This window comes from Neovison vison, chromosome 13, assembly GCF_020171115.1.
Source record: "Neovison vison isolate M4711 chromosome 13, ASM_NN_V1, whole genome shotgun sequence".
Taxonomy (NCBI): domain Eukaryota; kingdom Metazoa; phylum Chordata; class Mammalia; order Carnivora; family Mustelidae; genus Neogale; species Neogale vison.
In genome coordinates, this window is record NC_058103.1 from 114,507,868 (window position 1) to 114,526,094 (window position 18,227).

The 18,227-nt window shown below is 34.0% G+C and overlaps 1 protein-coding gene across 7 annotated transcripts in view; it reads right to left on the reverse strand.

The window, feature by feature from the left end:
• Window positions 1-18,227, reverse strand: part of MYO9A (myosin IXA) — a 321,690-nt gene that overhangs the window by 151,711 nt on the left and 151,752 nt on the right. For 6 of the 7 annotated variants that reach the window (XM_044231266.1, XM_044231267.1, XM_044231269.1 and 3 more), the window contains 2 exons: window positions 14,751-14,946; window positions 6,128-6,247 (listed from right to left, as the gene is read on the reverse strand). In XM_044231266.1, coding sequence (XP_044087201.1) covers window positions 6,128-6,247; window positions 14,751-14,946 — 316 coding nt within the window. The remainder of the gene's footprint in view (window positions 1-6,127; window positions 6,248-14,750; window positions 14,947-18,227) is intronic. The other variant, XM_044231270.1, reaches the window with a different exon arrangement.

Below are 18,227 nucleotides of genomic sequence, written 5' to 3' on the forward strand. Positions count from 1 at the left end.
TAGGTTAAGAGTCTGCCTTCGGCTCAGATCATGATCTCAAGGTCCTGGGATGGAGTCCCACTCAGCGGGGAGCCTGCTTCTCCCTCTACCTGCTGCTCCCTCTGTTTGTGCTCTCTCTATGACAAATAAATAAATAAAATCTTTAAAACAAACACATAGGGAGTTATATTGATTGATTTTCTATTATCAAACAAACCTTTCATTCCTGGAATAAATTCCACTGGTTTTCATGTATTCTCCTTTAATATATTGGTGAATTCAGTTAGCCCTTATTTTGTTAAGGCTTTTTACATCTGTCACTGTGAGGTATGTTGGTCTGTAGTTTTAAAGTTTTTGTCTGGTTTTGGTATTAGATTAATAATACTGGCCTCGTGATATGATTTGCATAGGGTTCCTTGCTCCTATATTTTCTGGAGAGAAACTGAAGAGAATTGGTATTATTCTTTCCTTAAATGTCTCTTAAATAAAATTTACCATTGAAGCTATCTGGGCCTGGACTTTTTGGGTTTAGGGGAAGATTTTACTTATGAATCCATCGTTGTTATTAGGTATAGGAGTGATCAAATTTTTCTGTTTTTCCTTGGGTCAATTTAGATCAGCATTCAAGGAATCTGTCCATTTCATTTAAGTTGTTGAATTTATTGACAAGTGTTCATAATCTCTCCTCAATCTTTTGATGATCTATACCATATGTAACTGTGTCCACTTGTTCATTCCCAATAACAGTATTTGTGTCTTCTCTCATATTTCTTGATCACAATGGCTGGAACTGCACTACCTAATACAGCAGTGGAGACACATGGCTTTTGAATTTTATTTGACTGAATCAAATCAAAATTTGTTTTCAAATTTTCAATAAGTTTCAGATACTTAATAGCCATATGTGGTTAATGGCTGCAGTTTTACAGAGTGTAGCTGGAGAACATTTTCATCTTCACAGAAAGTTCTATTAGACAGAACTGGAGCTTTATCAATTTTATTGCTCTTTTTGAAAAATCAGCTTTTGGTTTTCACTGATTTTCTCTACTGTTGGTCTGCTTTATATTCACAGATTGTAACTCTTCACTTCTCTCTACTTATTTTGGGTGTAAAGTGCTCTTGTAGCTTCATAAGGTAAAAGCATTGATTCTGACTTTTTCTAATGTAAAGAATTAAAAGCTATCAATTTTATTATAAGCACTTCTTTAGTTGCATTATGTAAGTTATGCTATTTCCATTCTCATTTAGATCAAAATAGCTTCAAGTTGCCCTTATGAATTCTTTAACTCATGAGTTATTTAAACATGGGGTTTATTTTCAAAATATTTGAGTATTTCTCAGGGAGCACCTAGCTGGCTCAGCAGAAGAGCAAGTGACTCTATCACAGGGTTGTAAATTCAAGCCCCAAGTTGAGTGTACTTTAAAAAAGAAAAATTGGAGGACTTCTCAGATATCTTTGTTACTGATTTCTATTTTTAAATTTCATTTGGGTCAGACTTAAATTCCATTTGGAACTCCACAATGGAATTCTATTACTCGCATTTGGTCAGATTAAATTTTCAATCATTTGTGGGACCATACTGAGGCCTGAGGTCAGGGATATTAAGGCAGGCATTGTCAGCAAGGTCAGAGTATTAAGTTTTATCAAGCCCACAATGCTTCTCTGTCAATTTCTAATCCTTCATCTTCTTCATAAACATGTTCTGAATACAGACTGATCAAAAGTATGGGTCAAATTCAAGTGAGATTCTTCTCTTCTACCCTTTCTCTCTCTTCTTCCTACCATCCTACTCCTTTATCTTACCAGGGCTCTTGACCTTTGCAGAAGTGTGGCTGAAGGTCATCCTTACAAGAAGCCCAGTTTCTCCTCTCTCCTCTAATTTCCTCCCGACCAAATCTCAGAGATTAGTCACTAGAGAGAGAAGGTGGGAGCAAAAGAAATGAAAAGGAAGAACCACAATACCTTTTATTTCTTATTGTGAAGGTCGCACACTGTTACTTCTGCCATATTCCATTTATTAGAAGTGATTAAGTAGAGCACATGCCTTTTGAAAGGAGGAGTATCAAATAATTTGTGGATACATTTTATACCACCAGAATGATGTCATAGTTTTTACTTTAAATAGTCATACATCTTTTTAAAAGAAATTAAGAGAAGGAAAGGAAATATGTACACTCATTTATTTGTAGACAGACTTATTATTTCTGCTTCTCTATTTCTTCCAATAATTAATGAGTCAGCAAACTAAGTCCCTGGGCCAAATCAAACCCACTGCCTATTTTTGCATGACCTGATGCTAAGAATGGCTTTTACATTTTTTAAATGGTTGAAGGAAAAAAAAAAATCAATGTGAAAAAATAATGAATATTGTTTTTCTGAAAATAAATAAATTGGAAAAAAAAAATTATCCTGCAAAAAAAAAAAAAATTCAATGGAAGAATATTTTTGTGACATATACGAAAACCATATGAAATTTAAATTTCAGTGTCCGTTACAAAGTTTTATTGGAACACAGCCATGCTTATTTATTTATGTATTCTCTAGGCTCCTTTCACAGTAGAATGGAGATATTTCAACAGAGACCATAAGACCCACAAAGCCTAAAGTATTTACTACCTGGCCTTTTGCAGATAAGTGTACCAGTACTTACTATTCATCCAAGTTACCATCTGATGGTAATTTTAGCCTTTAGCTTAAAGAACTTCTACTATCAAGGTGCCTGGGTGGCTCATCAGTTAAGCATTCGAATCTTGATTTCGGCTTAGGTCATGATCTCAGGGTCATGTGATGGATGGGCTCAGTGCTAAGTGTGAAGCCTGCTTAAGAGTCACTCTTTCTTGGGTGCCTGGGTGGCTCAGTGGGTTAAGCTTCTGCCTTCAGCTCGGGTCATGATCCTGGGGGTCCTGGGATCGAGCCCCGCATTGGGCTCTCTGCTCAGCGGGGAGCCTGCTTCCCTCTCTCTGCCTACTTGTGATCTCTATCTGTCAAATAAATAAATAAAATCTTTAAAAAAAAAAAAAAGAGTCACTCTTTCTCTCTCTCCCTCTGCCCCTCCTCCCACTACTCAAACATCTTCTCCCTCTCTAAAAAGAATTAAATAAAAAATAAAGTTGAACTTTCTGATTAAAAAACAAAATTTCCATTATCATTTCTGATAGAATATAAATTATGGTGACAAATTCTCTCAGATTCCTTTCATCTGAGAACATCTTTATTTCAGGTTCATTTTTAAAGAATATTTTTGCTAATAGTTAGACATTGTAGTAACAGTAAATTCTTACATTTTTCTGGAAACCGTTGATTTTTCTTCTAACAGGTAATTAACTTGTCTGAACCCAAACTAAAAATACAGAAATTTTGCCTGAAAATTGAGTTCTGTTGGGGGGGGTTGGGGAGGGCAGTGGTTTTTTTTTTGGGGGGGGGGGATTTTAATTATGATTTTTTGTTATCTTTCCATCTCTACTGCTTTAATAAGTCAGGTGTTAATCGTATCATTATTCCCCAGTATTGAATGTGCCATATTTTCTTTTGGCTGCTTTCAAGATTTTCTCTTTATCTTTGACATTTGGCAAACAATGTGCCTAATAATGGTTTTCTTTTTTATTTATTCTACTTGGAAGTCACAAATCTTCTTGGATCTCTAAGTCAGTTTTGTTTTGTTTTTTAATCAAACATGAAATGTTTTGGGCCACTATTTCTTCAAGTATTTCTCTGCCTCTTTCTCTCTCCCCTCTATTTATGGGACTAAGACAGCAAGACTTCAGTACTTCTCCCACAGGAGCTATGGATACACAAAAGGCCCTCTGTCAAAAAAGGAGCAAACTTACAAATCTCACCTACTACAGTTTTATCTTTCAAAGGTCATCTCCTATTTGGTTTGCACTGCTTTATTTACCAGCTTCCCTGAGTACTCACAGCTGTTAGCCAGGTATGGATGGCAGAATTTATACTCTAACTTTGTGTTTTAGCCCTTTGGCAGCTTACTCAGTTCCAGGATTTTCCTCCTAAATTCCAAGTTGTTTTGCCAATCCTCAACTTTTGTTCTCTGATACCTCAAGTCAGTATGGTTGTGGTCAGTTGTCTCTGGAGCCATGGGAGTTAGGGAGCACCTTGTTTAAAAAGCCACAGATTCACAATTCTTTTCTACTGCTTTACTTACTTCAAAGAATAAACTCTCCTCTAGTTTCTGCTTCTTTTTGGTCTTTCAGTGGGACTTTTGTTGTTGTTTTGTCTTTTTCCAGTGCTTTCAAATCATTTCGTTATTTTTAAAATTTTTCCAGGTTTTATCATTGTTACCTGTGGAAGGGTTCATTCACCTTGCCAATTATCCATTACCTAAAGCTGGTAGTTCCCTGTACTTTTAAAAACAGTCTCCTAGACCTGAATTTGTAATTTTATATATTATAAAATTTTAATTACTGGTAGTACTATATAGGAAATGGAATAAACTACCTAAAATAATGGAAAAGCCCCAACTTCCATAAATTTGCATGTAAATACAGATAAATATATCATTTCCTCATGCAGGGGCACCTGGGTGGCTCAGTCCTTAAGCATCTGCCTTCAGCTCAGGTCATGATCCAATGTGGGACAGAGTCCCCCACTGGGCTCCCTGCTCAGTGGGAAGCCTGCTTTTCCCTCTCCCACTCCCCCTGCTGTGTTCCCTCTCTTGCTGTCTTTCTCTCTGTCAAATAAATAAATAAAAGCTTTAAAAAAAAAAAATTCCTCATGCAGCCTATGCTGTACATGGTGCCCTCCTATTCTGAACCCAATCTACTAAGCTGTGATAAACTGAGGGTCATAAAAATCAGCAAAACAAATAAACTACTTGCCACTATTTAAAAGTAAAAAACAATTAATTTAAACTCCCCCAAAAGATCTGTAGGCTCATTTAAATAATGTCCCATGGATTAAAAGATTTAGAAGAGGAAGATAGGTAACTGAAATGAAGACTTACTGTTTACCTTTTAGAAACAGCAATAATTAATAGTAACATGATGTTCTTTTTAAAATGAAATACTTACCATTGTTCTTTCTAAAATAAGAAAACATTTTTAATAGTATTTTTCAAAATGCATTACACATTTTCTTATACAATAGTGAAAGCAAAACTGAAGAACCCACAACATTGCTTTTAGAAATTCTACTTACATTCTCCTTTCACTGATAATTGGATCCTAAAATTTCATGGAATTTCAATCACAAAACTGTGAAATTAACAAAGTAAATCTATGGTGATTTGTAAAAAGCTCAGAATATGTAAGTAATTTAAGTCCATTATTTGCAAATTGCTGAGTTGGGCTTTGAGTATTTTAAAAGATCTCTTCATCCTCACTATAGCAATTGCCAAGAAACTATAATCCCACAACAGGCAAAAGAACCCATTTTCATTCAGAATGATTTTAACAAATAGAAAGGAGGAAATGGAGACCAAGGGCATCTTTTCACACTAATTTTATAAAAAAAACTTAAAAAATTAAAAAAGAATATCCATCGTGATTCCCATTCTTTCTTAAGCCAAAACATTAATGTGGTGGCTTTGCTCTAAACTAGAGATATAAAGGTCTGATAGAACTGCAATCAAATGAAGTGGATTAAACAATGATACACAAAAGCAACTAAACAAGCATAAAATCAGCCGAAATTAGAAAGGGGCAGAGGAAACTTTTGGCAGTGTCAGATATGGTAATTAACTAGACTGTACTAATGATTTCACAAGTGCATATATATGTTAAAACTTATCAAACTCTACGCTTTTGCATGTGATTTTACCTCAATTAGATTTCAATAAAGCTTTTTAAAAAAAATTAGCAGGAAAAAAATCATTACTCAATTTGTAACCATCACTCAGCTACTTTAAAGACAAAACTGGAAACCAATTCAGATTCTAAAACCAAGTATAATTAACAACTCAAGGATCACAGGCAAAAAATAGTCATCCAAGTTCAAAGAAGAGGTATATCAACTTTCTCAAAAGAAAGAAGAAATAAAGTCTCAATCAATGGAAATATCCTGAGACTGGTCAAAGGATTATGGAAGTCACATTGCCAAGGCAATTTATGTCCCACCCTGGTGCAGAATGCTCTTGGTTTCCATTTCCAAACAGATACGTGATGACACAGAGTTTATCAGGATTTGCAGCCTTACTGTACTTCTCTTCCTTGCACCTCTGCAGAATCTCTAAGCTCCTCTGGTGGACTGGGTGCTGGAGAAAGCTAAAACTATCCATACTTTTCAAAATTGCACATGGCGCTGTATCATCATGCCCTTAGGAAGCAAAAGAAAAACAAAAAAATGGAGAAAAGAAAAAAGATATTATATAAGCCCAAACCAATAGAGAATCAAGGACAGTGCTGCCAACTATCTTAAGAATATATTTTTTTAAATGTATCAAGTAATATGCATTAAATGTGAATAAATTTTCTAAACTGATTTGAGGAAATCACACAAAAATAAAAGGAAAATATAAAGGTTTTTTTTTAGGTATTCAAAGTATTCCTTTCAGTACTGAAAGTGTTGTGAATTAATATCATACTAAAAATTTCTAGTTTAAAAAAATTAGGGAAATTTCAAAACAATTTGTATATTTATTTTTTTAAACAGGCCCATTTTTATCAGGTCTGAAATATAATTAGTATATAGTTGGCAACAATGCAAAGAACCATGATGGAACCCCAAAGAAAAATACACCCAAAACAATTTACCAAAAGTTAAATAATTCTTTCACAAATCTTGCAATTAACCACACTTGTAGGAATTCCAACAAGTGTGTCAATGTTTAAAGAGCAGGAGGAAAAGCACCATAGAGCAGGGAAACCCAGCAGCACTTTGGTATTTATAAATCTGAAAAGAGAGTTGGAAAATGTACCTCACCACCACTTAGTCAAGCGAAACAAAATCAACTATTGTGGGAAAGGGAAGAGAGCATGTTCAAGGAAGGACCAAAGCCCCAGATTAGTGCTACTGAAACAGTGAGTCACTCTAACAATAAAGGAGGCTGGGGGGAGGTCAGTACCATTCATATTAGTAATAGATGGATTAAAAGAAAATAGGCATCTCCAGGTTTTTTGTTGGGGGGGGGGTTGAGTATCATTTACTCAAAGAACATCTCTAGAGTTAGGACGTTTAGTTCAAATTTGTGTAGGTGTGCCTTTAAAAAACAAAAGGGAACAGTTTAACAATAGAGACAAAGTGAGCAACACAATGAATCAAGTTTCATTAGTGCATATTTACTGTATAATTAGGAATGAGATACTATCTATGAATAGTTCTCAGTGCAGAATCATTTAAAAGATTAAATAGAGGCAGAGTAGTTCAAAGAGGTTTGCAAAGCAGTGTTTAGTCTAACTAAAATTCCTTAAACTAGATTACTGGATCCAGAGAACAAGCATCCACATTTTAGCTTAAGGAGATGGAATCTTGTATCAGATAATAAGATACTTATAAATAGCAGATTTTTAAAAATAAAATAGATTTGAAAATTATTTTCATATCCAATACTGAAAAAGTAAACTAATAAAACACGATCTCCTTCATCCAATGTGGAGAGCACATAGCTGCAAATGTTCAGTATTTCAAAAAGAGACAAATATCAAGTTATCCAGCATTTCTTAGTTGAAGAACATCTCAGCAAAAATATTCTATGTCCATTATCAATAATCCACTCCACCATCTTTGATGGGCTGCTTGAAGAAAGAATGCTTAGTTAGGCTCAGACTAGCCTATACTTGTTAGTTGGTGGTGCCAGGAGGTAGGTATCAGTTGAGAGAGACCATCTGAGGGGAAAAAAAAAAAATGCCTGGAAAGTTCTATTTATACTCTGTAATTTTAAAAAGTTATCACAAGACTTTCAGGCTATCTTGATAATCTGCCAGTCAGAAATAATTTTAAGGAGATTATGGTATTAAAGTGCTCTATGTAAAAGTTTAGGATATTATATGTGCTGCCGAAGCGAGCACAAAGTTTAGGATATTAAATATACTAAATTAGTAGGCAGTTTGAAGAAATCGCTTGACATTACTACAGCCACTGCACTCTTTTGTCTAATAAACTGTGGCAATGACATTTGGATATGGGTAATTTTGTATTTGTGACTATTTTAGGACTCACCATCATACCTATATATTTTTTTAACGTCTTTCATTCTGCTTTCTACACCTTCTTTTAACTCTCTACTATTTTAGACTATAATACTATTTCCAAACCTTAAACTGATCTTCCTCTCATTTATTGTTAACAATGCCCTGTTAAGGTGGTTAAGTTTCCTAGGATGGTTTCTAAGTACAGATTCAGGAAGGGTTATGTCTAAGGAGTCTCATAACTCCTAAAACACTTTGATTTAGTGTTGGTTTATGCTAGTTCCTGGTATAGTTTTTTAATTCCTTACCTTGAGATTATGTACCAAAAATACAAGATAAATTCAGACCCCATACCTATGCATGGTAAAGATACGGGGCACTGATTTTTTTTTAAGTAGTTTAAGAACAATCTAAGGCCTAAGGTTAGATTGCTAAGGTCCTTCTTATTTCTCTGCTCAAGACCAATGGACAGAATTTTTCAATCTTTTCAGTGATGGAAAAGTCTAAGCTCCCTGAAGGTACTACACCACATAATGGAACTCAATCCTAGTTATTCATTCAAACCTGAAGCCATGTCTCTGATCCTAAAGCAGTTGCTGTAAGGCCAGTTTCCAGGCCGCACAGCCATTAAAGGTGTACCTCACACACTGCAAACCACCACAATCTCAAGTAAAAATCTGGTAAGTTTAAGAAATATTTACATCTATGTAATCCTCAATCAAGATACAGAACATTTCCATTATTTCAGCAAGTTATTTTAACCCCTCCCTTCCTATCAATACCACCCATGCCTTTGCAGAAGCCATCATAACTGTATTATTTTGCCTGTTCTTAAACTAAATGAAAGCATACACTGTGTACCTTTTCATGCCTGACTTTTTTGCCCAGTATATTTTTGTGACTCATTATGATACTCATGAGAATCAGTAATCTGTTCTTTTTTACTCAGAATAATGTTACATGGTAGGAATGTATCACAACATGGTTATATTTTCTTCCATTGATAGATTTTTGGGCATTTCTAACTGGGGACTATTAAGGATAAAGATACTATGAACACTCTTGTGTTTTGGGGATAATAGTAAACCACATACTATACAATTCACTTATTTAAAGTGTACAATTCAATGGTATTTAGTATAATTCCCGAAACTATTGAACTATCACCACAATCAATTTTAGAATACCTTCAACATACTATAAAGAAACCCTAACCTTTTTTTATTATCCTTCCCTTCATCATTTCCCAGCTTGCCTACTCCAGCCCTAGGCAAACACTAATCTACATTCTACCTTTACAGATTTGCCTATTCTAGACATTTCACATAAATACAACCATACATTTGTGATTTGTGATACATGCAACAAGTGGCCTGTGTTGTTGAGTTTCCATATATGTCTTATTACACATTATTTTTATTCCTCTATTTAATACTGTCTTCTTTTGTATTAAACAGATGTTTTCTAGTATATTCTTATTTTTTGGTCATTTATATTACCATATTATTTTTTAGTTATTTTCTTTGCAAATACCAAGGGAATTATAATTAACATCTTATAACAATCAAGCCTGGATTTAAAAATTGCTTAAGTCCAACGGTATATAAAAATGTTTCTCTTCATTGGGGAGGCTATGTGCTATGGTCAGTGCTGTGAAGTGTGTAAACCTGGTGATTCACAGACCTGTATCCCTGGGGCTAATAATACATTACATGTTAATAAAAAAAAATGTTTCTCTTCTATAGCTCCATTCTCTTCCTCCTCCTTTATGCTGTTACTGTCATAAAAATTACACCCTTAAAATGTCATGCCCATCAACAAAGATTTATAATTATTGCTTTGTACAGTTGTCTTTTAAATCAGATTAGAGAAAAAAGTTTCAAAATGTAAAAAAATATATTCATACTATATTTTATTATACTTCACTCTATAGTTGCCTTTAATGGGCTTCAAGTGCTTTCAAGTTACTATTTAATTTCCTTTCATTTCAGCCAGAACTCACTGAAATATTTCTTGTGGGGCAGATCTGATAATACTAGCTCAGGATTTGTTTATCCACAAATGTCTTAATTTCACAGTCACTTTGAAGGGTAGTTTTATTGAATATGGAATTAATTATTTAAATTCAATTAATTAACATACAGTATATTATTAGTTTCAGAGGTAGAATTCAGTGATTCATCCGTCTTACATAATACCCAGTGCTCATTACATCACATGCCTTCTTTAATGTCCATCACCCAGTTTCCCCATCACCCCACTCTCCTCCCCTCTTCAACCTCAGTTTGTTTCCTATGATCTCTTCTGGTTTGTCTCCCTGTCTGATTTTGTCTTGTTTTATTTTTCCCTCCCTTCCCCTATGATACTGTTTTGTTTCTTAAATTCCACGTATCAGCGAGATCATATGGTAATTGTCTTTCTCTGATTGACTTATTTCGCTTAGCCTAAAACCCTCTAGTTCCATCCACATCATTGCAAATGGCAAGATTTCATTATTTTGATGGTTGAATAGTATTCCATTGCGTATATATATCACATTTTCTTCATCCATTCATCTGTCGACGGACATCTGGGTTCTTTCCATAGTCTGACTACTGTGGACATTGCTGCTAAAAACACTGGGGTGCAGGTGCCCCTTCAAATCACTGCATTTTTATCTTTGGGGTAAAGTATCTAGTAATGCAATTGCTGGGTTGTAGGAGGCTCTATTTTCTTTCTTTCTTTCTTTCAATTTAAGATTTTGTTTATTTATTTGACAGAGAGAGAGACAGTGAGAGAGGAACACAAGCAGGGGAGTGGGAGAGGGAGAAGCAGGAGAGTGGGAGAGGTAGAAGCAGGCTTCCTGCTAAGGGGAGAGGAGGGAGCCCAATGCAGGGCTCAATCCCAGGACCCTGAGATTATGACCTGAGCTGAAGGCAGATGCTTAACGACTGAGCCACCCAGGCACCACTCTATTTTCAACTTTTTTGAGAAACCTCCATATTGTTTTCCAGAGCAGGTACACCAGCTTGCATTCCCAACAACAGTGTAGGACGGTTCCCCTTTCTCCATGTCCTCACCAACATCTGTCATTTCCTGATTTGTTAATTTCAGTCATTCTGACTGGTATAAGGTACTGTGGTTTTGATTTGTGAATACAGAATTCTTGACTCTTTTTTCTTTCCACTCTGAATATGTCCAGTATTGCCCTTTAGCCTCAATGGTTCCTGATGATGAATCAATTGTCAATCTTGCTAAGGACACTTTGTACATGAATTACTTCTCTCCTGATGCTTTCAATATTTTCTATCTCAGGACAATCTAATTATGATGTATCTAAGTTTGGATCCTTGTGGGTTGTTGATCTTCTTGGGTATATAGTTTTTTCAGAAAATTTAAAGAGATTTTGGCCATTATTTCTTGAAACATTCTTACTACCCCTTTCTTTGTCCTTCTAAACTGCCAGATGCTAGGGTACTTTATTGTGTCCCACAGGTCTAAAAGCTCTCTTCATTCCTATTCATTCTTCTTTCTTTCTTTCTTTCTGTTGCTTAGAACAGATAATCTCAACTGCTCTGTGGTTAAGTTCACTGATTCTGGCCTCGCCTATTCAAATCCTTTGCTGAGCTCTTCTCACACACATATAAATTCTCACACACATATAAATAAATATTTTATAAAATATTTTATATTTAGTGAGACACTGTTCTCATACTTTCCCATTAGTTCTTCAGATATGGCTGCCTTTGAACATTTTTAAAATAGCTTAAAGACTTTTGTAAGTTCAAAGTCTGGCTTTCCTCAGCAATAGTTTCTATTGATTCCTTTTTTCACACATACAGGTCATTTTCTTTTCTTTTGTGTGTGTGTGTGTGTGTGTGTGTGTTTCAGAATTTTGTGTAGAACACCAGATATTTCAAATAATATAACATGGCAACTCTAGAAATCAGAGTCTCCCTTCTTCCCAGGATTTGCCGTTTCACGTAATTGTTGCTACTATCCTGAACTAATTCTGTAAAGTCTGTTTGCTGACCAAACAAATCATTACTATTTCTCACTCTAAGTCCCAGCAGGGCCAATATGTAGCTTCACTCACACTGCCTACTTATATAATTCCACTAAGAACACTGCATGGTTTTCTGATCACCACAATATACATTATGCAATTATAACAAATCAATTCTTGAAAAGAATAAACTGAATTTTTATTTAAAAGTCTTAAATTGTGTTCCTTAATCTGGAAGTCTATGAAAATAACAGTCAAAAAGTAGATTTAATTTGATATTATTTGTGTTTGGATGGCTTGATGAAGAAAAAGAATGTCAGGGAATTCCCTAAGAAAATCCAAGATTTTTTAGTTTAGTATCAGGATATTTATTAGCAATTTAGCTAAGAGACACTATTTTTTGTAAATATACTCTCAAAGGAAGTAAAAATATATTGTGCATCTGTAGTCAACATCATCTTTCTTCCCTAAAAGATTATCTTTGATCTCTTAGTCTCATTCAAAATCTGAACTTGATTACCTTCTGCCTTTCACTTCTACTTAAATAATTCCACTTCTACTTAAATTCCACTTAAATTCTACTTAAATTCCACTTCTACTTAAATAATCTCTAATTCCAATATTTCATTTTCACTATGTCTCCATACTATTCATGGTCATTTTAAAAGTTCCAAAACTATTATTTATCCATTTTCACAATTATTCTGTTAGTTTTTATTTTGTAATGCTATAATGTTCTAATTTTATGGCACCCTTTTATCCTAAATCCATGCAGAAGGAGCAAAAATGCTAAATACTGGCACTGATAGTAATATACTGCAATATAATTATTTCCTGTAACAAATCTGCTCAATCAAAATACAAATGAACTATGACTTTTCTTTTTCTTGATAAAAAGTGAAATTTAAAAAGTTTATCCAATGAGACTTCCAGGTTGTTGGTAATATTCTACATCTTAATCTAGATGAGTGTTTCAGGGTGTGTTCACTTTGTAATAATTATCAGAGCTATCCATTTTTGTGGGCACAATTTTCTTCTATATGCATGTTATAGCCTTAAATAAAAGAGTATTCAAAAAGTTTATTATATGGATGCTCTGTGCTGGCCAGAAAGAAAAATTAGACTACAAAAGAAGAAGAATCTAGACATGATCAAAGTAGAAATAATACACTATCATTTTGTTGATCATTAATAACATTTTGTATCTGTGTACCAAAGGATAATAATAAACATACAACCAGCTTTCACAAATAAGATTTTATATACCAAAAGAACACAAAAACAATGTGATTAATCTTTTTAGAAAGCAATATTTTCAATAGTAAATACAAGAAAAGTTTCTTCTCATAGTCAGTTATATCTTAGTAGAATACTTTTTTACAATTTTCAAAATTGGTAAATCCACTATGATAAATAATAATGTATCTTAAATTAAAAGAAAAAACTTTTCCTTAGAGTTTTTTACAAAGAAAGCCTCTTAGAGATAATTTTGTAAAAGGTAAAGTTGGTTTAAGATATTCCTTTTATTTTCCAAAATACTGTATTTCTCCCTATTTACAAAGGCCAGTTTGTACATATTATAATCTGAAATACAGAAACTAAGTTCAATTAGCTTTTCCCTCTCATTTCAGAAATACAATCTCCCAAATATAAGTATTCATTTGGAATATGCAAAAGCTGAACTTAAAAGTTTTACTGCTAGTGCACATGCTGAAAATCCATATAAGTAAATCTGGGAGTCCTGAAAGTACAGATGGGTCCAGTGTGCTTCTACTGAAGCTTTTCTGGACAGAACACTTTATTTTAAATGGCTACATATATATTAGTAAATCCTCACTATGCAGTGCAGCAATGGTCTATCTAAGGCTAGAGCTGCAGTAAGCAAAAGTGTGAATATTTTTTTTTCTTTTTCTTTTTTTTACACTGTGATTTTCATTAGGTAACAAATGCTTATGAAGATAAGATACCTTCATGCAGATTGTGAACTATGGTATTTCATGATTTAAGGGGAAGAGACACAGAGAAAGTATCCTACTCCATTCATTTCTAAATTTCAAAGTAAAATCCAGTGAACTGAGTTAAGGGTAGGAAGAAAAGAAAATTAACATTCATAAACAGATTCATCTATTATTACCTGGCTTTACCCCCACAATTCTGAAGACAGTATTTTAAAAAAGAAAAAAACTGCTAATAGTCACAAAATCACTCAAGAGAAGAAATGACACTTCACTGATTTCTGAAGTAAGGTTATCTCCACTAAACTGCCCCCTATCTCCATCCAATTTTTCTATCTCCTGATTTATGCTTCTACATTAAATTGTTTCATCTGCATAAAAACTATTGCATAAGAAAATAAAGGTTATCAATATTTAATTCTATATAAGTAAATGGCAAAGTATCATTTCGGTTTTTTGTTTAAAAATTTACCAATGTCTTACTAAAAGTACTTATTGAATATCAGGTGCTTTACATACATTACTCCTCTGAGTATTTATTAATAAAAATGTACCAACACATATATATAAACACATACCATGTATTCACTAAACTCAATTATATGAAGTACTCTGGAACTAATCAGATCTGAAAATGATGTTAGGATATGGTTAAGAAAATAAAAGAGAACAAAATTATTATGTCTCTACTCCTTAAGAGAGGTAAAAAATTAAAAGCTAAGTATGGTAGAATACTAGTATCTACTGCTTACCAGTTTTTGTCTGAATGTGTCTTTTCCCAGCTTCCCTGAAAGCAACCATGGCTCTGAAAAAAGCTCTGAGAACTGCCCATCGGAAAACAGCTACAGGATCAATTCCAATCATCCCAGAGATAAATGCATTCTTGCTACTTCTTAGAAGAGCTACAATGTCAGGGCGCATATGATCTGTATTTTTTTCCCGGAAATCCTACACAAAAAAAGTATCAGCGTTATTTTTGAAAAAATTATTAAACCAAGAAGATAATAGGTGACATGTTTGAAAAGTGGTTTACTAAGGACTATAGAAGTGAGTTCTGTTCTAGGTAGACCACACACACCTTCGATAAAGTCCCAGACAATCCTAAAACTATTCTATAATACATTTAGATGACAGTAAATATTCCACAATTTTATTGTAGCTTGTTAAGTAGAGAGCCTCTCTGAAGGGTATCACATAAAATAACCAGACAGTTGAATAAAAGAAAGGAGCCAGACATGAGAAGACATGAGAAGACAAGGAACAGTGTTCCAAACAAAGACTGGAACAGTGTTCCAAACAAAGAGAATACAACACCTATTATGTATAGGTGGTAGGACAAGTTAGTAGACAAACAGTAAGACCAGGAGCTGGAACATTCTGGGCAAGGGTGAGAGTGGTGGAAGATTTGGCAAATAAATAGGTATTGCAAGCCTGAGTTAGGAGTTTGTAGATTTTATTCAAATATAAAAGAAAGCCAATAGAGCTAAATGATATTTTATAAATACCACTGGATGCTGCAGAGGGAATGAATTTATGTAAGGAATGGAAAACGGGAGACCAGCTATTGAAATAATCCAAACAAAAGGTGATGGTGATTTAAGACTACGTTGGTGGTAATAGCATAAAGGGAAAATAGTTACTATATTTGGGATATGTTTTGGAAGTAAGGCAAAGAATTAGCTGGTGTATTATAGCATGGTGAAAGAATGAGGGAATAAGGTTAACACCTATATTTTGGGTTTTAGGAACTAGGTGGAGGTACCATATTGATATGGAGAAGTCTAGAGAAAAGAGAAGATTTAGGGATAGGAAATGAAATCAAGAGATCAGTTTTGTGCAAGTGAAGTTTGAGATGGTGAGGATAACGACAGCAGCAAGTAACACTTATTGAAAGGTAATATGTGCATGGCACTCTTCTGAGCACTTTACATGTGTTGTCTCATTTAAGCTTATTTCACCCACCTACCAATTGCTTGAGATAGATATTATTATTACTCCTATTTTATACATGAAGAAACTCAGTCATGGAGAAGTTAACTATCCTGGCCCCTATAACATAGTAAGTAGAATAGGGGTTCAAAGACAGCCACTCATTATCACTATACCATATCTGCATACAGACACCAAGAAAGCAAATGAATATATGTGCCTAGGAGGCCTACAGAGACGGCAGAAAATATACGTATTACCTAGGGACTGTAAATAGACAGAACAAACCACTTGCCGATAGGGGATGGAGGGGATTTAACAGAAGAAAATGGGTTAAAATATCCCACAGAAAGACAAAGGGAATAAAAAGTTTACACTCAGTGGAAGAATGTTCCAGAGTGATATGTATAGAGTAGGCATTTGGCTATAATCACACCCAGATAAAAGGATTAAAAGTTGGTAAGTAAATCACTCAGAGTTGGTGCAACTTGACATAACAGCTCTTTAACTCAGAATTCTATGAGGAGCATGTCTAGTATGATGTTTTCCAGAAGGCAGTTTGGACTTCTTTAAGGGTTTCCTTTCCTAGTCTTTGTTCTCCTAAAAACAGGAGAAAAGGAGAAACAGGCCAGGAATCTTGGTCCTTGGCTTGTCCCTTAACACCCTTTGAGCAAAAGTATATATTATAAAAGTTAGTAAAACTGATAAAAATGTTCAAATCCAAATCACCACCACCACCATTACTGGCTAATACTTACCAAGGGCAAATAAGACGTCAGGCATTAAGACGTCTTATTTAATACATATTAAATAACTTATAACAATTATACTATACATAACTTATTCAATTCTAACAATTACTTAATAAAGTATAATAATTACAAACCATAATTTACTGATAAGTAAACAGAAAGATAAAGAAGCTTGCCAAAGGTCAAACACAGTAAGTACTACAGGAACTGAAAATTGTCTGTTCTATACCGAAAACCATTCCATCCTACTATTTTCTGTTACCTTTTCAAAGAACAAATATTTGGCTTTGTTAATTTCTCTACTGCATTAATTTCTAGTCTTCCCTTTATTATTTCCCTCTAATTGAAGGGGGGTTAATCTGCTGTTCTTTTTTCAGTCTCTTGAAATGGAAGCTTAGATAATTACTTTCAACCATTCTTCCTAACGCATGCATTTAAAATTATAAATCATAGCTTTAAATGCACCTTACCAATTGCTACAGATTCTGTAAATTTTAGTATGTTGCATTTTTATTAATGCTCAGTTTTAAATCAGCATTGTAGGAGCACATAGATGACTCAAATGGTTAAGTGTCTGCCTTCAGCTCAGGTCATGAGATCAAGCCCCATGTACGGCTCCTGCCCAGTGGGGAGCCTGCTTCCCTGCTCTTCCCTGCTGGTGTTCACTCTTGCTATCTCTGTCTGTCTGTCTGTCTCTCTGTCTCTCTCCCTCTCTCTCTCTAATAAATAAATAAATATAATCTTTAAATATAAATAAATAAATAACTAAAATTAGCATTGTGATTGTGATTTCTTTTTTGACTCATGAGTTACACAGAAGAGTTGTGTTTAAACATACAAAGACTGTCTAGCTATCCTTATGATATGCCAAGTAGGTCAGTTTTTAATAATGTTATTCAATTTTTTAGTTTTTACTCATTTTGCATCTTATTCTGTTAGCTACTAAAGAAATAAATATTAAAATCTACAACTAGATGGATTTTTCCAGTTCTACTTTTATTCTCCCTTTGGTTTTTGTATAATGAATCAAATCAGTAAGTACATACAACTTTTGATGTTGTGTCTTCCTATCAAACTGGCTCCTTTTATTTTTATGAAATGTGCATCTTTATCTTTAGTAATACTTCTTGCAGTAAAATCTACCTTGTATGCTAATAATTTCTTATACTTGGGGTTTGGGTGATATAATTTTTTTCATCCTTTTACCTTCTATATATACTTTTTCTCTATATATATTTTTTCCATTCTTTTACTTTCAAACTATTTAAGGATGATTAATCACAGGCACAAGTGTATATACTGTATGATTCCATTTACCTAAAATGTAATAATCATAACATTTAACATAAAAAACAATAACAAGCAAAACTAAGGATAAAAAATGAGGGTAGTGGTTATTTCTGTGTCAGGGAGAATGAGCTAGGAAGGGGCATGACAGAAATCTGTACACTTAGGATTTATGCACCTCATTGTATGACTTCATAGCTCAAGTCTTCTTGTTTTTGTTTTAAACTACATTTTCAAAATCTTTTTTAAAATTGAGATATA